At 27.9% G+C, this 19,465-nt stretch overlaps 1 protein-coding gene across 1 annotated transcript in view; it reads left to right on the top strand.

Moving 5' to 3' along the window:
• The first annotated feature begins 109 nt into the window (after window positions 1-109).
• Rab11 (RAS oncogene family member Rab11) overlaps window positions 110-19,465 on the top strand; it is a 28,619-nt gene continuing 9,263 nt past the window's right edge. The window contains exons 1-5 of the mRNA XM_014421288.3: window positions 110-357; window positions 1,040-1,161; window positions 9,848-9,921; window positions 10,000-10,274; window positions 14,395-14,533. Of these exons, the coding sequence (XP_014276774.1) occupies window positions 318-357; window positions 1,040-1,161; window positions 9,848-9,921; window positions 10,000-10,274; window positions 14,395-14,531 (648 nt within the window). The 5' untranslated portion in view covers window positions 110-317 and the 3' untranslated portion in view covers window positions 14,532-14,533. The remainder of the gene's footprint in view (window positions 358-1,039; window positions 1,162-9,847; window positions 9,922-9,999; window positions 10,275-14,394; window positions 14,534-19,465) is intronic.

The raw sequence follows: 19,465 nt of genomic DNA, 5'->3' as shown, positions 1-19,465 counted from the left end.
ACATTTAAGAAATAAGAGATTTTTTTTAAAAAATATTCCATATAAGTAAGTGAATTTTCATTTTACATTTATCCACTGATTGGTAATGCGCCTGTACAATCCCAAATACTGGGCGTAAAGGCACTGTCAGCCATTTTAGTACGTTTTTGTGATAATTCGTCGTGTAACGAGTTATTATTCTTCGTTTATTAGACTGATTATAGAACGTAACAGAATATTCTGATTTCATATTGATTTAGTCCATCCTTATTGAGCTTTGCTTTCGGTGCCCTTTCGCTACAATAATCATTTTGATAATTTTTTAAGTTGCATCTACTATGGGTACTCGCGATGATGAATATGATTACTTGTTTAAAGGTAAGTAATATAAAAATATTATTTCTATTGTTGTTTTGAATATCTTTGCTGAACTTTCGATAGTTTGTTTATTGTTTGACAAGCAGTTGTGGTTAGGTTTTATATTGATAATAGTTCTTAACAAAATCTTGTTTTTTGTTCTTTTATCTCTATTACTGATTAAATGATAAAATCAGTTTCTGGATTTTGCTGTTTTTACGTATTAATTAATTGTAGTCTTATAGGTTTCAATTATGATTAATTGGAATTATATTTATTTAGTTTGCTATCATTCATTATTATGAATTGATATATATCTTGGTTTTATTTATATCTTCTCTTGAAGAATATATACCTAATTGATAGATCAATTGATGAAATGTTTCCTAGGTAGATAGGTCATTAATTTCCACTTGACCTGAGGTGACTGAATTGTTTCTTATTCTGAAGCATACTTTGACATGTTTCATCAAATTGATTTTAATTGGATCATTATTGAATCTTTCAATTATTTATTATCATAATCTATTCATAGACTAGTAAGGAGAAGCATTCCATATTTTTAATTTTCCCTTTGTTTTATTTTATTAGTATATTCACAAATTGTATTATCTGTGATATATTATATATAGTTTCATTTACAGTTTTAAATTGAAATTTTATTTTCATGTTTGCTCTATTAACTTTTAACTATCATTTTTAGTTGTTCTGATCGGAGACTCAGGAGTTGGCAAGAGTAATTTACTTTCAAGATTCACAAGGAACGAATTTAACTTGGAATCTAAATCGACTATCGGGGTGGAGTTTGCTACCAGAAGTATAGTTGTATGTATTAATTTTATAATTATATATTGTAAATTTAAAAATATTGATATTTTCAAATAATATGTAATTGATGTGCCAGTCGACTTGTGTTCTTTTTTATTTTCGATGATGAATGTCTTCTTTTATGAACAGATTCATTTTTTTTTTAATAATGGGAGTTTGTAGGAGATTCATGAGTTTACTGTTAATAATATGGTAAATCATTTCTTTTATTTATAACTGAATTTTCTCATCCAACGTTAAGGGGCCTCCTGTCTCATCTTCTGGATTCTTGTTTAACTGTTATGTGATAATGGAGTATGAACACAACACAAGCGGTATTTTTGTGTAATATTTCATTAATTGGGCGAACCAATACAGTTAAAATATTTACAGTATAATAGTATTTAATGTATAATGTTGAATTTGGAAAGGTAGTATTAAATAATAGAAAATTGTAGTGGAAGAAATGATTCGTATCCTAATTATTTGTGAGTGATACACCTGACATCATAAAAGACAAAGAAACCTTTGTGCTTGATCCAATTGGTATAGTGATAATTTCTTTATTAAATTCATCTGTCGGAAAACAATGACAGAATGTATTTTTTCTCCTTTATACCACTTTAAAGGTTTGTTAAAATGAGAAATATGTTTTAATGATATTAAAAGAGTATTGAAGAAAATGTTCAATAATAAAAACATGAAAGTAGTAGAAACTATTTATTGAACACCTACGTTCTGGTCTATATTGCAAACCAAAAGGTATTAATGAGGTGTTTGTAATAATATTTGAAGTATTTCAACAATATGGCCTGAAACTTCTCTATTCAATAAATGCGTATTTTTTATTATTTTTAGGTGTTATTCTTGAGTGTAGCCCGTATTGATTTAATTATTACTATGGTCAACTATTTTGTATATAATCATAAATGTTAGTTTTCAATATTGGATTTTAAATCTTTATTTACTTTAATAATACACAGAACAGTCTATTTAATTGTTTCATTTGAAATTTAAAATCCCTGATAAGTTATTTGATATAAAGTGAGAACTTAGTGACTAACAACAAATATACAGAGTCTCTAATATAAATCGGCTTATATGCTTCTCATGTCAAAAGGATGATCTTATTAAAATATGTCAAAGAAAAAAAGTTGTAGGTTTATTTCTACATTTTCACCAACCATTGTTTTTTAACATTGATGCAACATGCAGGGTTTGCTGATAATATCTAATTTTAAATACTCTTATTTTTAGCCATTAAAAAGTTATGAAAGACCTCCGTAGACGCATTTCGAGATAGAAGCCAGTTAAAAATTTTGTATTTTCAATATCATTATTATATGTAATTTTATATTGTTTTTCAATTGAAAGTATAACCAAGCCTGTTGGTAAAGTGTTTTTCATGAAAAAAAAAAAAAAAAAAGTTCCTAAAATTATGTTTTAATAGTTAAGAAAAGGAAATTAATTGTGTCAATTCAAAATATTTATTAATTTATCCATGAAAAAATTCCCTCAGATTTCAGCTATTATTGCTTTCAAAGTTACACAGTTTTTTCACTGTGCAGTTTTTCTTGGTACTGATTTTTTACTTTTTGTAATTGTACTGGCAAGTTGAATATCAACATGTCTGCTATCAAATAGAACCTTTCTTGAGATAATAGCTTTGCCTATTTTACACAATCCCTTGGAGACAGTATTTATTAATCTCTTAGAGACTTGGATTATCTTAAGAATTAGTACTTTAGGTTTTGAGTCTCGTATGTTTATTAGTATATTCGCTTGCAGTTATTTGTTGATACATTCAATAGCAACAAATTATAGCCCCATACGCATCTGATTAAATTATTAACGCAATTGTAGTGTTGCTGATATCACTTGAACGGTGAAAAAAAAACAATTAAAATAGGTGAAAAAATGATACAATAAAATATTTTATGATTTTTACTATTATTGTTATTGAAGCAAAAGTTGCTATTGTTAAATTAATAAATATTTTATACATAAATTAATTGGTGTTAGGTTTTTTAATGTTTAAATAAATTAATTAGTACCCCATTTAAGCCTCAAAATATTGTTTATTATTTCTTCATAAGTCCAACGTTTCGGCCATCCTTAAGGATAATTTTCAATATAAATTTAGACCTCACATCCAATTATTTAAAAACTTGTTTCAGGCTATTCTGCCCAGGTCATTAATATCAGTCAAACCACTCACCATATTTTGTCAAATTTTTATCATTTTTCTTAATAAGAAAGTGATAATAGCGTTAAGTTAATCTGTAATTAAAAGTTTTAATAATAAATGAAATAGTGACAAAAAGCGTGATTTAACTTATATTAATAATCTGGGTGGAATAGCCTGCAAAACGTTTTTTAATAATTGATTGTGAGGTGTAAATTTATTTTTAAAATTGTCTTTGAGGATGGTTGAAATGTTAAAGAGTGTTTTAAGACTTTTAATAATTTTTAATTTTAAACATTAAAAGCCTGTCTCAAGAAGTAGTAAAGATTATGTATTAATAAATATTTCAAATTCTTAAATTCAATATTCTTTTCAAAGTTGTGTTAAATCGTTTCAGACACTACATTTTTTTTTTTCTATTTTAAAGTATTACAACATTTATAGGCTTGGTGATATTTTTAATTGATAGACGATTTAAAATTTTTGAAAATTGATGTACCATCTCACCAAGATTTCAGTTTTTGAATCGCCTGAAAAAATTAGTGATATGAATACAAGATTCCTAACGGCATAATTTTTTTAATTTCAAAGAAATCGAATTGCATTTTTTGTTATCAAAAACCATCACTATTTTAATTACTTCAAATGAGAATATTAAGAAGTAGATGTTATCTGCATACTTGAAGTTTTCGCTATGTGTCAACTGTACTTGTCACCTCAAAGATAAAAAGCAGCAAGTAGTTGTTGAAGACCATAGTGAACCCTCAACGTTTTCTTCTGGTATCGTTAGGTTTGAATATCTTTTTGGCTTTGGCAATGAGAAGCTTTTAAGCTGATCTATATTTTACACGGATGAAACAGCCTGTTACACTTAGGTTTTGGTTTCAGTATCTCTATTCATCCTTAAGAACCTGTGGTAAAATTATGGCAGTGAGATTGGGAAGTGGTTGTTCTCTCTGCTGTAGGTTGTACCATTTTTATAAATATGGAAACAAAATTTTCATGTTTTAAAAATAAAATAAAAGTATGAATGGAATATGGTCCGGGTGCGGTAAAAAAAAACTCAAATAGTAGATAATTATGCTATTTTATTGAGCCAACGTTTCGCCCCACGTTGCAGGGCTTCGTCAGGGCTGTTTTGACGGCAGTCAAAAACAAAGTGATCTTTGTCTTTATCTTCCAGTAAAATAAAAGTAGTATAAGGACAATGATCCGGTCGTGGTAAAAATAACTCAAATAATAAATAAACTATTACGAGTCAAAACTTTTATTTGCAGAGCTTCATCAGAGCTAAAAAGGATACAAACAACTAAAATTATGTAACAGAACTAGAGAATAAGATGACATGAAATAAAAGTGATCTAATGTGTAAAAATTATATAAACATACTAAACATACATGAAAATAAATATATATATATATATACACACATATACATGATCAAAGTAAATTAAAGAAAGTAAAAAAGAGATGTTCAGTGAAAAGTAAAAATAAACTAGAATTACAAAAAATTAGACGATTAGTGAGAACTGAAACAAAAATAATTTTTAAAAAAAAGATAAAAGAGAAATATAAAAATACATTACATACTTAAAGTCGAAAAATAAGAGAATTAAGAACAAAATAAAGGTCTTATTTAAAAACAAATTTGATCCTTTTTCTCAACTTTATTCTTTTTAAAACCTTCCAACGTTTCGACCACTTAGGTCATTTTCAAGGATACCTTTAATTTGTTGTCATTTTCTCTTTTAAAATTCTTAAAAATGCCGGCTAATTTTGCCTTTGTCCCATCTATAATTTCTTCTATATAATTCTTTCCTAAATTTAAAACTTGTACTAACCACTTTTCTTTCTATCATTTACATTTGCAAACTGTTTCCTAAATTTAAAACTTGTACTAACCACTTTTCTTTCTATCTAGTTAGTACAAGTTTTAAATTTAGGAAAGAATTATATAGAGGAAATTATAGATGGGACAAAGGCAATTAGCCGGCATTTTTAAGAATTTTAAAAGAGAAAATGACAACAAAGTAAAGGTATCCTTGAAAATGACCTAAGTGGTCGAAACTTTGGAAGGTTTTAAAAAGAATAAAGTTGAGAAAAAGGATCAAATTTATTTTTAAATAAACTAAACCACTCTCACACAAGAATATATTAATAAAAATTAATCTAAAATAAAGGTCTTAAATAAGTTAATTAGTGAACCAAAATTAATTATTAATTATTAAAAAAAAAAAGTTTTTAACTTAAAAACAGGGGGTCTGCTGACCACACACTCTCTTCTCTTGTTAACAATAGTTTTTTTACCATTTTAGTACCTTTATTTGACTGCTATCCAGACTATCTTCCTACAATCTACTTCATACGGTCCACTATCTTCTTCCAATATACTGTGATATAGAAGGATATATAAACTTTTTTATAAAAAGAAAGTTAAATAAAAAAAAGATACAAAAATGGACAAAGTAAATTAGGAGAATATGAATTAAATGAGTAGAAAAAAAATGATAATATTGTTGCATGATACCTGGGCTAAGGGGAAAAAAATGCAATGAACCAAAAAACAAAGACAATTTTTTTTATTGTAGTACAAAAGTAACCAAAAGTATGCACACCAAGTCCACAATAACACACTCCTTTACACTCCTCTCCAGAGAAACACCGTTCACGAACGAACTGATCAAATTGATGGGTTACCTATCTTTTCTCTCCCCAAAGAGATAGCCTCATTACAATATGTATAGTAATGGACATTAGAATGATCCATCACTTTACATTTTATTATTTAATTATCTATTACCAATTAACAATAAAAATGTTGGATTAATCCATCGTGCTCTCATTTTTAATCACAAAAAAAAATTAGTATAATGCTCTGAAATAAAAATTTATAATAATGATAACTTTTAAGGTTAACTAACTTTTGCTACTTCTTATACAACAGACCTAAAAGATTTTTCCCTGATGATAATTCTGAAAACTCAATTTTTAAAAATGTAAAAAAGGTATTAGTGTAATGCTCGGAAATGAAAATTTATCCAATTATACAGTAATAGATAACATAATTATTCATTGCCATATATATTATTATTTATTAGCAATTAATAATAAAAATGTTAGATTAATCCATCGTGCTCTCATTTTTTATCACTAAAAAAAAAATTATAAAACGTTAGTATAATGCTCCTAAATAAAAATTTAAAAAATGTAATCAATTAAACAGTAATATATGATAGAGTTATCCATTACTGTGTGTATTATTATTTATTTATTTATTACCAATTAATAATAAAAATGCTGAATTAATCCATCGTGCTCTCATTTTTAATCACAAAAAAAAATTAGTATAATGCTCTGAAATAAAAATTTATAATAATGATAACTTTTAAGGTTAACTAACTTTTGATACTTCTTATACAATAGACCTAAAATATTTTGCCCTGATGATAATTCTGAAACCTCAATTTTTAAAAATGATTAACAAATTTGATTATCAGATATTAGATTATCGGCATCTGATATATCATGTAAAATCCCATAATCCTACAATTCCATTTAACTGTTGATTAAATTATGTTATTATATTTAGGAATTGAAAATTCTTCACTGTAAACAATGCGAAAATAATGATACATTACATGATGATTATTTGTCTTGTAAATGGTTGTATAATAAAGGTTCATAATTATGTGACCTTCATTTTAAAGATATGGTGATTATCCCAATTTTGGTTGGTTAAATTGTTTCAATTAACATTTCTAGACCTAAATACCTTGTTTATTTTGAATGTTTATTATTAAACTAGCACACCTTGTAATAATACTCTTTGCCATTAGACATGTGTTCATTCTAGTGGTATTGATAATTTGATTATCTATCATATTGTAATATACATCATTTATTAAATATGAATGCAGTGTAATCTCGGTAATCTGAACTTAAGTACTCTGAACATTCCATAAAAAAAAAAAAGTTACTTTTTGGAGAAAACTCAGCGAGAAATAATATTGTTTTCAAATAAAAGTGCACATGTAATAATAATAATAATTTATTTATGGGCCAACCCCCGTACAAGTAGAGTTAGCCTGTTAAGTATATAATTTAACAATCATTGTAAAAATAATTAAATAATCATAATAATAATCAACAAACTATTAGATTATTTTATAAGTTAATAATAAAACAGTATACCAAAACGAGGAATTAAAAATCATTTATATAAGCATTATCTTAAAATCATTATCATAAAAATAATTTATATAGGCTAATAACTAACGGTATATCCAAACTGGGATTTGTACATTAGAGTGAAAAAACAAAACAAAAACAACATTATGTACTTAATAAAATAAATGAAACCAGGGCCCTATTTCTTAATAAAGTACAAACTAATACTATTAGTCTTGTATTTATCTTAATTCAATTACATAGACTTGTACAATAGTAACTTGTACTTAAGCATTTTTCAGCTCCTGTAATATCACTAATAGTCATCCCTATCATGAAAAAAATAAGTATTAGTATTATTACCACACTAGTTTCTAAATTTGTACTATGAACTAATACTATTAGCTTTCATTATGAAACAGGGTTTTACTATAAGACTTTGTGTCACATATATAAAAAAAAGTTTAAGATTCGAAATTGAATCGTCGACAAGTTTCAATGACTTTCACACAATTCTACAGTAATATCTTTTTTTTTTTTTTTCAAACTTTTAAACTTATTCAATCAGTATTTTAGGCAGCTTCATGGATTTGGTTGCCTTCCTCGGTTCTTGGTTGATACCTTGTTCATTGGATCCGACCTTATGCCTAACTCATCTTGATTTGCAGAAGGATAGCGGTTATTATTATTTTATTTTCTTCACTATTGGATACATCTGTATCACTTTTGTATCCTGGGAGGAGATAAACTTCATTCCAAACTTAAGTCCCTCCTAGTTCTACTTGTACAATGTGAGTTTTGTCTAGGTCCTTTGTGAACCAAGGTTGTTGCTCTAGCAATCCATGGTAAATATGGGATTTTCCTGACCAAATTTGTTATTCCTCAAAATATGAAAACTTTGTGACTGCTTGTAGTCATTACATTTTGTAAATACTGTATTAGTCTGAATTTAAGGTTACTACGATTTTTTTTATATAATAGGTTATTCATGATGTTGTGTTAAATGTAAATTATTTTAAGAATAGGATTGTGAGCAGCCTTATTTAAAGTCATGTTAAATGTTAAATACATAAGAGCTCCTTGCGGAATTTTTGAGCAACTTCTTTTATAACCTTTCCTTCCAAAACTTCATGTTAATGTTTACTTATAAGTTATGATTAAAGTAATTTATTACAACATGCCTAAATTGAGTGAAAAGTGGAAGTTGTGTGAAAGTTCGGCTACTGAGTGTCTTGATGTTTTAATTGAGAAAGAAAATCAAGATGAGCTAATTCACAACTACTCATCAATCAATTGCTTTATTAGTTTTAAAGACATCCAAAACAATACTAAAACAAACTATGTCCAACTAACTTGTATAATAATGAATTTCTTTTTACATTGCTTGTTATTACGACAATAAACAAAATGGTGTGTAGCTCTGCTGGTCTGTTGTGTGACGTCATTTTCCATTTAGCAGACCTATTAACAGACTCTCAACCATGTTATATGTTATATCGTTTTAACATGGTAAAAGAAGGAAATATTTCTCCATTTAACATGAGTTTTTCCATTTTACACGCTCTTTAACATGTTAAACTAAAGATTATGAATACCCCTATTTTATTTACAGGGAAAAAATGTATTTATAATTAGTAATTAATTTAATATAAACAAAAAATTCAGATTTTGATTTTTATTAAATTGGGCTATTTTAAAGAAATTAATTACATAATTAATATTTTTATCAATTTGTTTTTTTTTTTAAGACAAAAAGAGGGTTCTTTATGAAAACTATTTGAGAATTAGGTAATTTTATTGTAAATTTTGAGGCACTTTTATTATGCATTTATGTGTAATGCGGATACTGCAAGCGAATACCAGTGGTTAATAATATTTAATTTTTACGATGATTTTGCAATTCAGAATCTATTTATATAAAATAGCAATACTATCATATCTTTATCTATGCTACGTTTACCCTACGAAAGCCATTTAAGCTTGGGCATAACCTATAAATTAAATATACATTAAGTGCCTTTGATATTCTTTGTTGTTAAATGTTCAAGCGTTTAATTTGTACTAAAAATTTTCTTTTTCAATTTCTTACTAAATTGATTAAAAGTCTAGAAACAGAATTAGTAAAGATGATACATTTCTGATCAGTGTTTTTATAACAAAATGAGCTCTCCTATTATTGGGGCTAAAGGTGGTGTAAGCCGCGAAGTGACTATTCCTATCTTGAGATAGTTATGAATAACAGTTCATTAAATTTTCAATTTGATAGTTATTATTAATATAATCATAGTTATTTTATGATAATATAATAAATTGACTATTTATTAAATCCTAATATTAAATGAACTATTTTAGGTTGATGGAAAGACAATTAAAGCCCAAATATGGGATACTGCTGGCCAGGAAAGATATAGGGCTATTACATCAGCGTATGTCAATCTTTTATTGGAATATTTGTTTATAACTTTATTATGATGCGTTATTTTTTTTTCTAATTTATTTTAAAGGTATTACCGCGGAGCAGTAGGTGCGTTGCTGGTTTATGATATAGCCAAGCACCTGACATACGAGAACGTGGAGCGATGGTTGAGAGAGCTGAGGGACCACGCTGATCAAAACATTGTCATTATGCTCGTCGGTAACAAGTCAGATCTGAGGCACTTGAGGGCTGTTCCGACGGAGGAGGCCAAGAACTTTGCTGAAAGGAATGCTCTTTCATTTATCGAGACTTCTGCTCTCGATTCTACCAATGTGGAAACTGCTTTTCAAAATATATTAACTGGTAAGTGATTAGCGTATCAACTCGCATTTTGTAAAAGGTTAATCTATTTCATCCTGTGTATATATATTATTAATGTAATTAACCTGTTATCTTATCTTAAATTGTCATTTATGATTGAAAAAAAAAGCACTTCATATAGATTTTCTTTTAAAACAAAGTTATGATTTATTTTATTATATTTTTTGGGTAGAATGACCTTTTTTTTTTTTTTCTTATTGCTTCTTTATTTTTCCTTTGATATTGAATTTTAACGTTTCACACTTTTTTGCCCATTATCCAGTTCTATTGTTATTCTAAAATGAAAATAATGCACTAGTTTTTTTAAATAATTATATGATTGCGAGCTAACTAATTTAATATGTCAAAAATTAGTAGCCTTTTTTGTCTCAACACTTTTATTTTTCACCAGTCCAACGTTTCGGCCATTTTAGCCATCCTCAAGGACATCTTCAATTGTAATTTCTTCCTCACATTAATTTAAAGTTACTTTTGCAGGCTATTCTGCCCAGGTCATTTCCTTTATTATAAGTTAAAAGCCTATTTTTTAAAATTTAAAATCATTAATATTTAATTTTTCTTATATAAGATTATCCACAACAAATACACTACCTTATAACAAACCATTTATTTGGATTTAAGGCAAGATTATTGGTTGAAAAATGATATTATGAGGAAATTTAATAATAATATAGCTTAATTTAAGATAAAATACCCCCATTATAATGATAAAATAGATGAATTTTTTTAACAAAAATAGAAAAAAAAAAACTGATAGATAATTATAAGTTAAAACTAATAAGTAAGATTGACAGAAATATTAAAGTTAAAATTAAAAAAAACATATAACAAAGTAGGTTTGGATAATGAATTAAATAGAACTTTATCTCAAGAAACAATGTTAAAAAAAAGAAAATAAATAAAAAAAAAAAAATGGTTTGTTATATGGTAGTAGTGTATTTGTTGTGGATAATCTTACATAAGAAAAATTGTATATTAATGATTTTAAATTAAAAAAAAAAAAAGGCTTTTAACTTATAATAAAGGAAATGACCTGGGCAGAATAGCCTGCAAAAGTAACTTTAAATTAATCTGAGGAAGAAATTAAAATTGAAGATGTCCTTGAGGATGGCTAAAATGGCCGAAACGTTGGACTGTTGAAAAATTAAAGTGTTAAGACAAAAAAGGATACTAATTTTTGATTTATTTAATAAATAATTACCTTGTCTCAAGAAATTGAAATAATATAATTAATTAATATGTCAAATGCAGAGGAGCTCCTACCAGATTTTCTGGGCAACTTGTTTTGTAACCTTGTCTTTATTAGATAATAAAATTTCTCCAATAGCTTCATCCTCCACCTCATTTGTTCCTTGTTTTAAAAACATCCAAAACAAAAAGAGCACAAACTAATGACGAACAATAAGCAACTAATCTATTAAAATGGTATGGAGCTTAGCTTGATGTCATTCTCCATTTAGCAGACCTATTTACTGACTCTCAACCATGTTATATGTTATAGCGTTTTAACATATTAGGGGTATTCATGATGTTGTGTTAAATGTTAAATGATTTACCATGTTAAATGTTATAACTAAAAGATTGTGAGCAGCCCTATTTGAAGTCATGTTAAACGTTAAATGCACAAGAGCCCCTAGCGGATTTTCTCAGCAACTTGTCGTATAAGCTTTTATGTTTATAACCTTCCTTCCAGACCCTCATGTTATTGTTTACTTCAGTTTTGATTTAAGTAATTAATTACAACATGCCTAGAGTGAGTGAAAAGTGGAATTTGTGTGAAAGTTTAGCTTATGAGTGTCTTATTGATCTTCAAACTTGTGAAGAAGAGAATGAAGATGAGCTAATTGACAACTGTATTGAAAGTCACAACAACTAATATGGCGGCGATCTCAACTGGTCTATTGTGTGACGTCATTCTCGATTTAACTGATCAAGTAACAGACTCTCAGCCATGTTAAATGTTATTTCGTTTTACCACGGCAAAAGAAGGCAATTTTTTTCGATTTAACACGAGTTTTTCCATTTAACACGCTTTAACATAGATCATGAATACCCCTATTGAATGTTGGTATGCTTAACCATGTTAAATGTTGCAATCATTTTAACATGCTCAAAGAAGGAAATATTTTTACATTTAATACACTTTAACTTGTTAAACTAAAGATCATGAATACTGCTATTGTTAATGACAGCAATTTTACAGCATTTAGGATTCTCAAATGCCTTTCATAATGATGATTGAATTCTGAAACGATTTTGTTTGAGTTATAATGTTATAAAGTTCGCAATAATAATAATAATAAAATAAATAAATAAAAACACCTAAGGATAAAAAAATCCCAATATTTTTTTTTAATTATATATTGTTAGTTATAAGCTTATACTTAATAGTTCACAAAGGTTTTGTTAGTACTTCATTATTTTTTCTTTTTTTGCTCATTATCCAGTTCTAATGTTTTCCTATAATAAAAATAATGCACAATAAAAAATAAAATAATTATACAGAATTTCTATTATTTTATGTTAATTTTTATATTGTAAGAAGATAGTCGACCATAAGAAGTAGATTTTAGGAAGATAGTCCAGTTGGCGGTCAATAAAGCTATCAAAATAGTAAAATAAAACTATTAATTGCTAACTGTTGATAAGAATGATATTCTGTTACCAACTGAATAGTTAATAGTTATACATTATTGTATGATGTTCAGTTGGTAACAGAACATCATTCTTATCAGCCCTGCAAACGTTGGTTAGGAATAAATAGTTTTCTTTTACCATTTCGATACCTTTATTGACTGCCACCCAGACTATCTTCCTCCGATCTAATTTTTATATTATTTATTGAAATTCAATGTATAATTGTTTATAAAAAATTTTGATTGTGCATTATTTTTAATTTAAGAAAACAACAGAACTGACAGAATCGTCTGCAAAAAAGCCTGAAGCGTTGTCCTAATGTGAAGGTAAAAATAAAGTAATGATTAAAAAGGGCTATTTATCCCTGAAAAGTAAATATTAATTCTTGATATGGATCGGTCTTAAAATTTCATTTGCTATCAGAATCCGTTCAAAAAAGTACCACATCCCATTCCAATGCAAAGTCCAAAGTTCTGCATGCTAGAAAAGAATTGGAGGTTAGAAAATTAACAATAACTGCAAAAGATGGTCCTCATTACATGGTTATTGTAAATAAAAATTTCCCTATTGTTTGTTTTGCAACCTTATTAAATACTCCTTTAAATGTAAGTAAATACAAAATGGAAGCTGTACCATTTATTATTAAACATTCCTGTAATCTATGAACTATCAAATTAAAGTAATTTAAAGAAAATAATTATAGTAATAACAAAAAATAAGTTTGAAAATGGCTAGTATTAAAAAAATCCAGAACATATAATGAATAAAAATATAACAGAGAATATAATGAATAAAAATTTTGCTCATTTACTTTTTTACTTATGGTAAGTGTTTGTATCTTTTTTTAGCCCTGATAAATCCCGGCAACGTAGGGGCGAAACGTTGGCTCAAATAAAAATAGTACAAAATAATACTATTTGAGTTTAATTTGACTGCACCCGGACCATATTCCATTTATTACAACTAAATTAAGGTTTTTCCACAACAGGATATATAAAATATATTATAACATGTAATATTTTGAAATAAAATGGATTTATAATATTTATTTAAAATGATATTTTGATAGAGAATTAATCTGTTACACTATTTTACTATTTTGCCCTCCTTAGGGAGTAATAATAACTGAAAAAGTCAGAATTTACTGCCAATATAATATTTTAACCATTTTCTAGAATCTAATACGCTACATATAAATAAAGTAAATTATTTATTTAATCGTTATAAAATTATAACAAATTTAAACTAGACAAGTAGATTTTATTTTTATTTCTGATTAAAGTTATCTTTGAATTCCAAAAATGTCTTTTGGAAAGTTCTGTGTTCTTGAAAAGGAGGCAGTATTAATATGTTGCTCAGATTTCTACATAAATCTTATACTTACATGTTTTCTTTTTGTGTTAATAAATAAATCATAGTTACAACAGTCATCCATTCCTAATGTATTATTCATTTTTGTTTACAGAAATTTACAGAATCGTTTCGCAGAAGCAAATTAGAGATCCTCCCGAAGGGGATGTTATCCGGCCACAAAACGTAGAAGCAATTGATGTTAAACCAACAGTTAATACCGAAAGTGTCAGAAAGCAGTGTTGTCAATAGAGGCAAGTTAATGAAAGTTTTGTATATTTTGGTATATGAACGTAAAACGTATGTACTTCTTATTTGTTATATTTATCTATAAGAAAGTATTGTAATTTATTATTGCTATTATTATATAATATATTTATATAATAAGTTGATGTTATCAAAATGTGGTTATCACTTGTGCTTTCAATAACTCAAAATTTGTATGAGTGACTGCTTTGTCTCATTTAATTCAAATAAAGAATTTAAATTATAACAAACAACAATAACTTATTATTACCATACTGCAAAACTTTTTTATCAGATCTTGCGTGTAGGGCTGTTGATATGGTTGCTATAACAACTCGGTCAAAGTTGTTACCAATACATTTCTTCTATTAGAGCTTTTAACATTGTCATTATGACTTAAAAAAGGATAATACTTTAATTAAACCATTCATTATCTATAGGTTATATTCTGCCTGTTTAACACCTTGATTGTGGTTGACGATAGATTATTGTCAACCCGTGGTGGCTTAGAAGCGCATATAAGGATAAGCTATATAAGGTCACTTTTCTAGCTTATGTTTAGAGTGGTACCTTGAATTGTCCCGAACCGTGTTTAGTAGTGTATAGCTTCCACCATCTAAAATCATTCTTGGTTCTGCCGACTTAAAGGATTTTTACTCTCCTCAATTTTTTTTTTTTTTTTTATTTATAGAATTGATTCAAATTTATTTACTTATGTATTCTTTTATTTTACACTCTTTCAATAACTTTTTTTACATGTTAAAAAGATTTTTTACTAAAAAAAATTGTCTAAAAGTTCTATAAAAAATGTGGTGATGTATAATAATTTTCTAGAGTCCTCATTCAGTAATATGGTTTAAAAAAACCTGTAAAACATTCATTTATTGGCTGATTGCATACATAAATTCAGCGGCATGTGTGGGTGACGAGAATAATAGTTTTCATGGTTAAAACGCCGGATTATACCATTTATTTAAATTAAAAGAAAAGAATATATTTAAAAAAATCATGTTTTTAGGTGGTTTTCCGGCGGAGCTCTCTTGGTCAAGGTGTTAAATTTAAAATTTGGAATTTATTGTATAAAATGTTTAATCCACTGATAAATCTAGTTCTATATTTTAATGGAATATTTATACTTTAAAAACACAATTCAATATTTGACTACAATTCGGTATCAGTCACTATGATATAGTTGCCTTTATAGCCATTAGGTATACTTATCGAGGGAGTTTCCACAAGTTGGAAATATTTTTTGGTTTATTTGTGGATATAAACTAAATTAAATAAACCTTTACAATTATTGACAATAGATTCCCTTTAGCACTGTCTTTTATATCAGTGATGAAAACTAACACTTCACCTGTCCCTGGCAACACTATTTTCCCTTTTGCCAATATAAAACATAATAAGTGGAATCGCTGTAACAGTCTCTCTAACGCAGGGCTTAACCTTCAATGGAATGACTACAACTCCCTTAAGAACCTTCCGCCTTCTTCCGACATTGAGCTGAGAGTCATCTTTGTTCAGGTCCTTTTTCTCCCCACTCTTATTACCATAGCCTTCTTGGCTTACTTAGCTATCACATCTAAGATAATCCACTATACTAGAATCTTTTATAAATACTTGAACGGAAGTTCAATTTAAAAGTTATCTGGTAGCATTTTTATGAATTTTTGTATTTCAACATTTTCTTCCTCGTTTCCTTTGAATTTTTCTCTTTTCATTTTGTTTCTTTTTATAGTAAAAAGAGTTTCAGTTAAAGGAAATATAGCCAACACTATTTTGATTTCTGCAATATTTGTCGTCTCTTTGCAACATATAAGTGTTTCTTTCTACACTGGTGTTTATTACTTTGTTTGTTTACCGAGTGTTTTCTCATTTTAGGGATCCCTTCGTTACTAAACCCTAAAACCTTGCACACTCATCTTATTCACTACAATGCTGTCACCTGAATTATATTTACTGGATTCGGCACATGCAGTTTGGCGTTGCGTAGCCTTCTAAATTCTCCGATTAACTCATCCTTCTTAGGTCCCAATATTTTATGCTGTATTTTATTTTTAAAAACCTTAAGATGCTCTTCCTTCCTTAATATAAGAGACCACGCTTCGCATCCATAAAGAACACTAGAAAGAATAATAGTTTCGTTAATTCTAATTTCTAGACAGATAGTACAAGCTTAGCAATTGCAAAATGATAAGCATTATTTGCTTTTATTTCCTCATCAATATTTTTTTTTAGTTACCGTTGACCGTAAATACTTGAATTCTTTCTCTGTTAAAATGTATTTACTCCAATATCTATATCACTATTCTAAAATGTATAAATTTTCAAAATATTAAAAAAAAAACTATTGATTTTCCTTGATGTTGGGAGTCTTCTGTTGTTTTTCTAATTTTACATCTATTACTTTTAAAATGGCCTTAATAAGTGCACTTCAACAACGCTTGCATTCAGTTTGACATGTGCATAACATGACAACTTTTGTTCATCGATAAGGTAAGTCTGCATTTAAATTAATTATTAATTAATTTATTTTTTTAGTGATATATTTTAAAATTTTATTGATTTAATATTCTTTGTATTTACTCTAAGCCATATTATACCTTATTTTCTTTTGCTTGTTATCATACTTAACTACCTAAGCAGTCCCCTTCATTACAGCGGGAATTTTGGAATCTTTGTCCATAACAAACTTTTGAATTATCTGACAGTTGTGCTTTTTTTTTTATTTCAAAATATTCCCTGTCACTATGGGAAGGTTTAAAGATCCTGAAATCCCCAATATCTCCGGGAGAAAAGAAATTAGTAACAAAATTAAACTTTTTTGGTGCTTAGCTCAGAAAGTATACGTTTTTCACAATTATTGTATTTATAATCGATTGTCCAATGATTCCACTAAACGATATTATATTCATAAAAAATAAATAAACGTAATGTGGTTTAGGTTAAAGTACGTCAACAATCTTTTTTTTAGGAAAAATCACCTTGTGGCCTTTGGTGCAGGACAATCCTATGCCAGATTACGTATGCATATCTATTTCTTTAGTTTGGCTGGTTTCACGCCTAGGTTACTCCTTATTGTAGTATTCTTGACTTTATCTCTTTGTGTTTTTCCCTCTATTCTCCTCAGTTTCTTTATTTCTATGGCTTGGATTTGGCATTTGTGTTGAGATAATAGTTTAAGACTATTTTTTTTTTTTTGTACATTGTAGTGCCTGCTATACTATACCCATTATGTGTAATCGTTTGCTACAGAACTGAATTTAATGAATGAATTGCATCTTCAATTGCAAATATCTAAAGAATTATTGAGTAGTGGCTCCTATAACCATATATATTCTTCAACAGGGAAACTAAATCTACCATCTTACAAAATTTGAATTAAATCTGTGACCCCAAGACCTTGCTCTCTCCTTGTTAGTGATTTTTCATCCTGACGACATGGCCAGTTTTGAGCTTCTATGGCCTTTATTGATAAGACTCTAAACTCTTCCCTAATCTGTTATGAATGCCATCCTTTCTTGTTTTACTCACAATCCTTTTGTAGGACCTCATATCTACTTTCTTGTTTATCTGTCAATGTCCATCTTTCAGCCTCATAAGAATACAGGCAAGTACACTGTCTTAAAGACATGGGGCTACACATTTCTGTGTATTTCTTTCTTTCCTACCGACCTATTGAAGATCTGATAGTAGACAGAGTTTGCCTAACTTATCCTGTGTTGGATCCCTGAATCCATTTTTCCGGACCATTCAATAACTGTCCCAAGGTTCTCCCTACCTATAGGATCTTACTCTTTTTTGACCTGATGATCATACAGAGCTCTTCATTACATTCTGTTACGATCTGCTGTTCTAGGATTCCACGATTACAAATACATAATATTTGGTCGATATACACAACACAACTTAGTCATTATTTTTTTTTTTATTTAAAACCTTTCACTGTTTTTGCTAAATTATTGTTTCTAGCTCATACCAATGTGAAAATCTACTCTGCATTACATACAAGTCGGTTATAAGGAAACCTCAGATATAAGACCCAGGAAGAAGAAAGTTGGTAATTTACCCTTTTATGAGAACAAACCAGTCAGTTAGAAGAAACAAAAATTATCGTGTTTAATTGAATACCCCATGTAGAGATTCATAGGGATTAAATAATATTGGAATTTGATATTGGTTGACTTAAAACATACCAATAATAAGCAAAATACCAAACAATAGTTTCAAATTAGTCGTAGAGTGTTCTGCAGACAGTGTTCTAGAAGAATTTTTCTAAAAGATATATAAACTGAAGAAAAAAAATTACCTCTGTTTTGTTAAAAAAAAATGTATATATATTTAGGAATGTATTTGAAATGTTGAATGTAAAAAATATAATTGTTAATGCTTTGTGGTAATCAAATGTTAATCATGTACTATTTATTTACTATCCCAAAATCAGCTGATAGGTCTGCTCAGTTATAAGAAAACTAAAATTTACTTGATCTCTTCATATTTATTATAATTGAATTATACTTCAGTTACGAAAAAAATGTTTGGTATTAAATAAAAAAGTTTATTTAAATAATTGTTATTTTAATTATTATTATGTTAATACATCCTCGTTAAAGAACCTCTGTTTTTTTAACAACATAATTAAAGCTTTGCTTTAGTCGTGGCATGTTAGACAATAAAAAAATTGTTTTGTTTTTTTATTTGATGTATTCTTTAATCTGTTCCAATAACCATTTTTGACTGTCCACAATTGTATAGAGCATGTGGAGTACAGGTTTTGGGTGGAAAAAACCTTTACGTATGCTGCGTACAGTGAGAAGTGGTTGTTGAAAACATACCTTAGGCAGAGTTGGGCACAATTAGCTATAGTTGAAACTAATAGCTAAAGTTGCCATGGATACGATATTTCTTTATCAATGGTTCATTCATGAATAAGGGTC

Source organism: Halyomorpha halys, unplaced genomic scaffold, assembly GCF_000696795.3.
Source record: "Halyomorpha halys isolate HHAL.00 unplaced genomic scaffold, Hhal_1.1 Scaffold311.1, whole genome shotgun sequence".
Lineage (NCBI taxonomy): Eukaryota > Metazoa > Arthropoda > Insecta > Hemiptera > Pentatomidae > Halyomorpha > Halyomorpha halys.
This window is presented reverse-complemented; position numbering and strand designations above follow the sequence as displayed.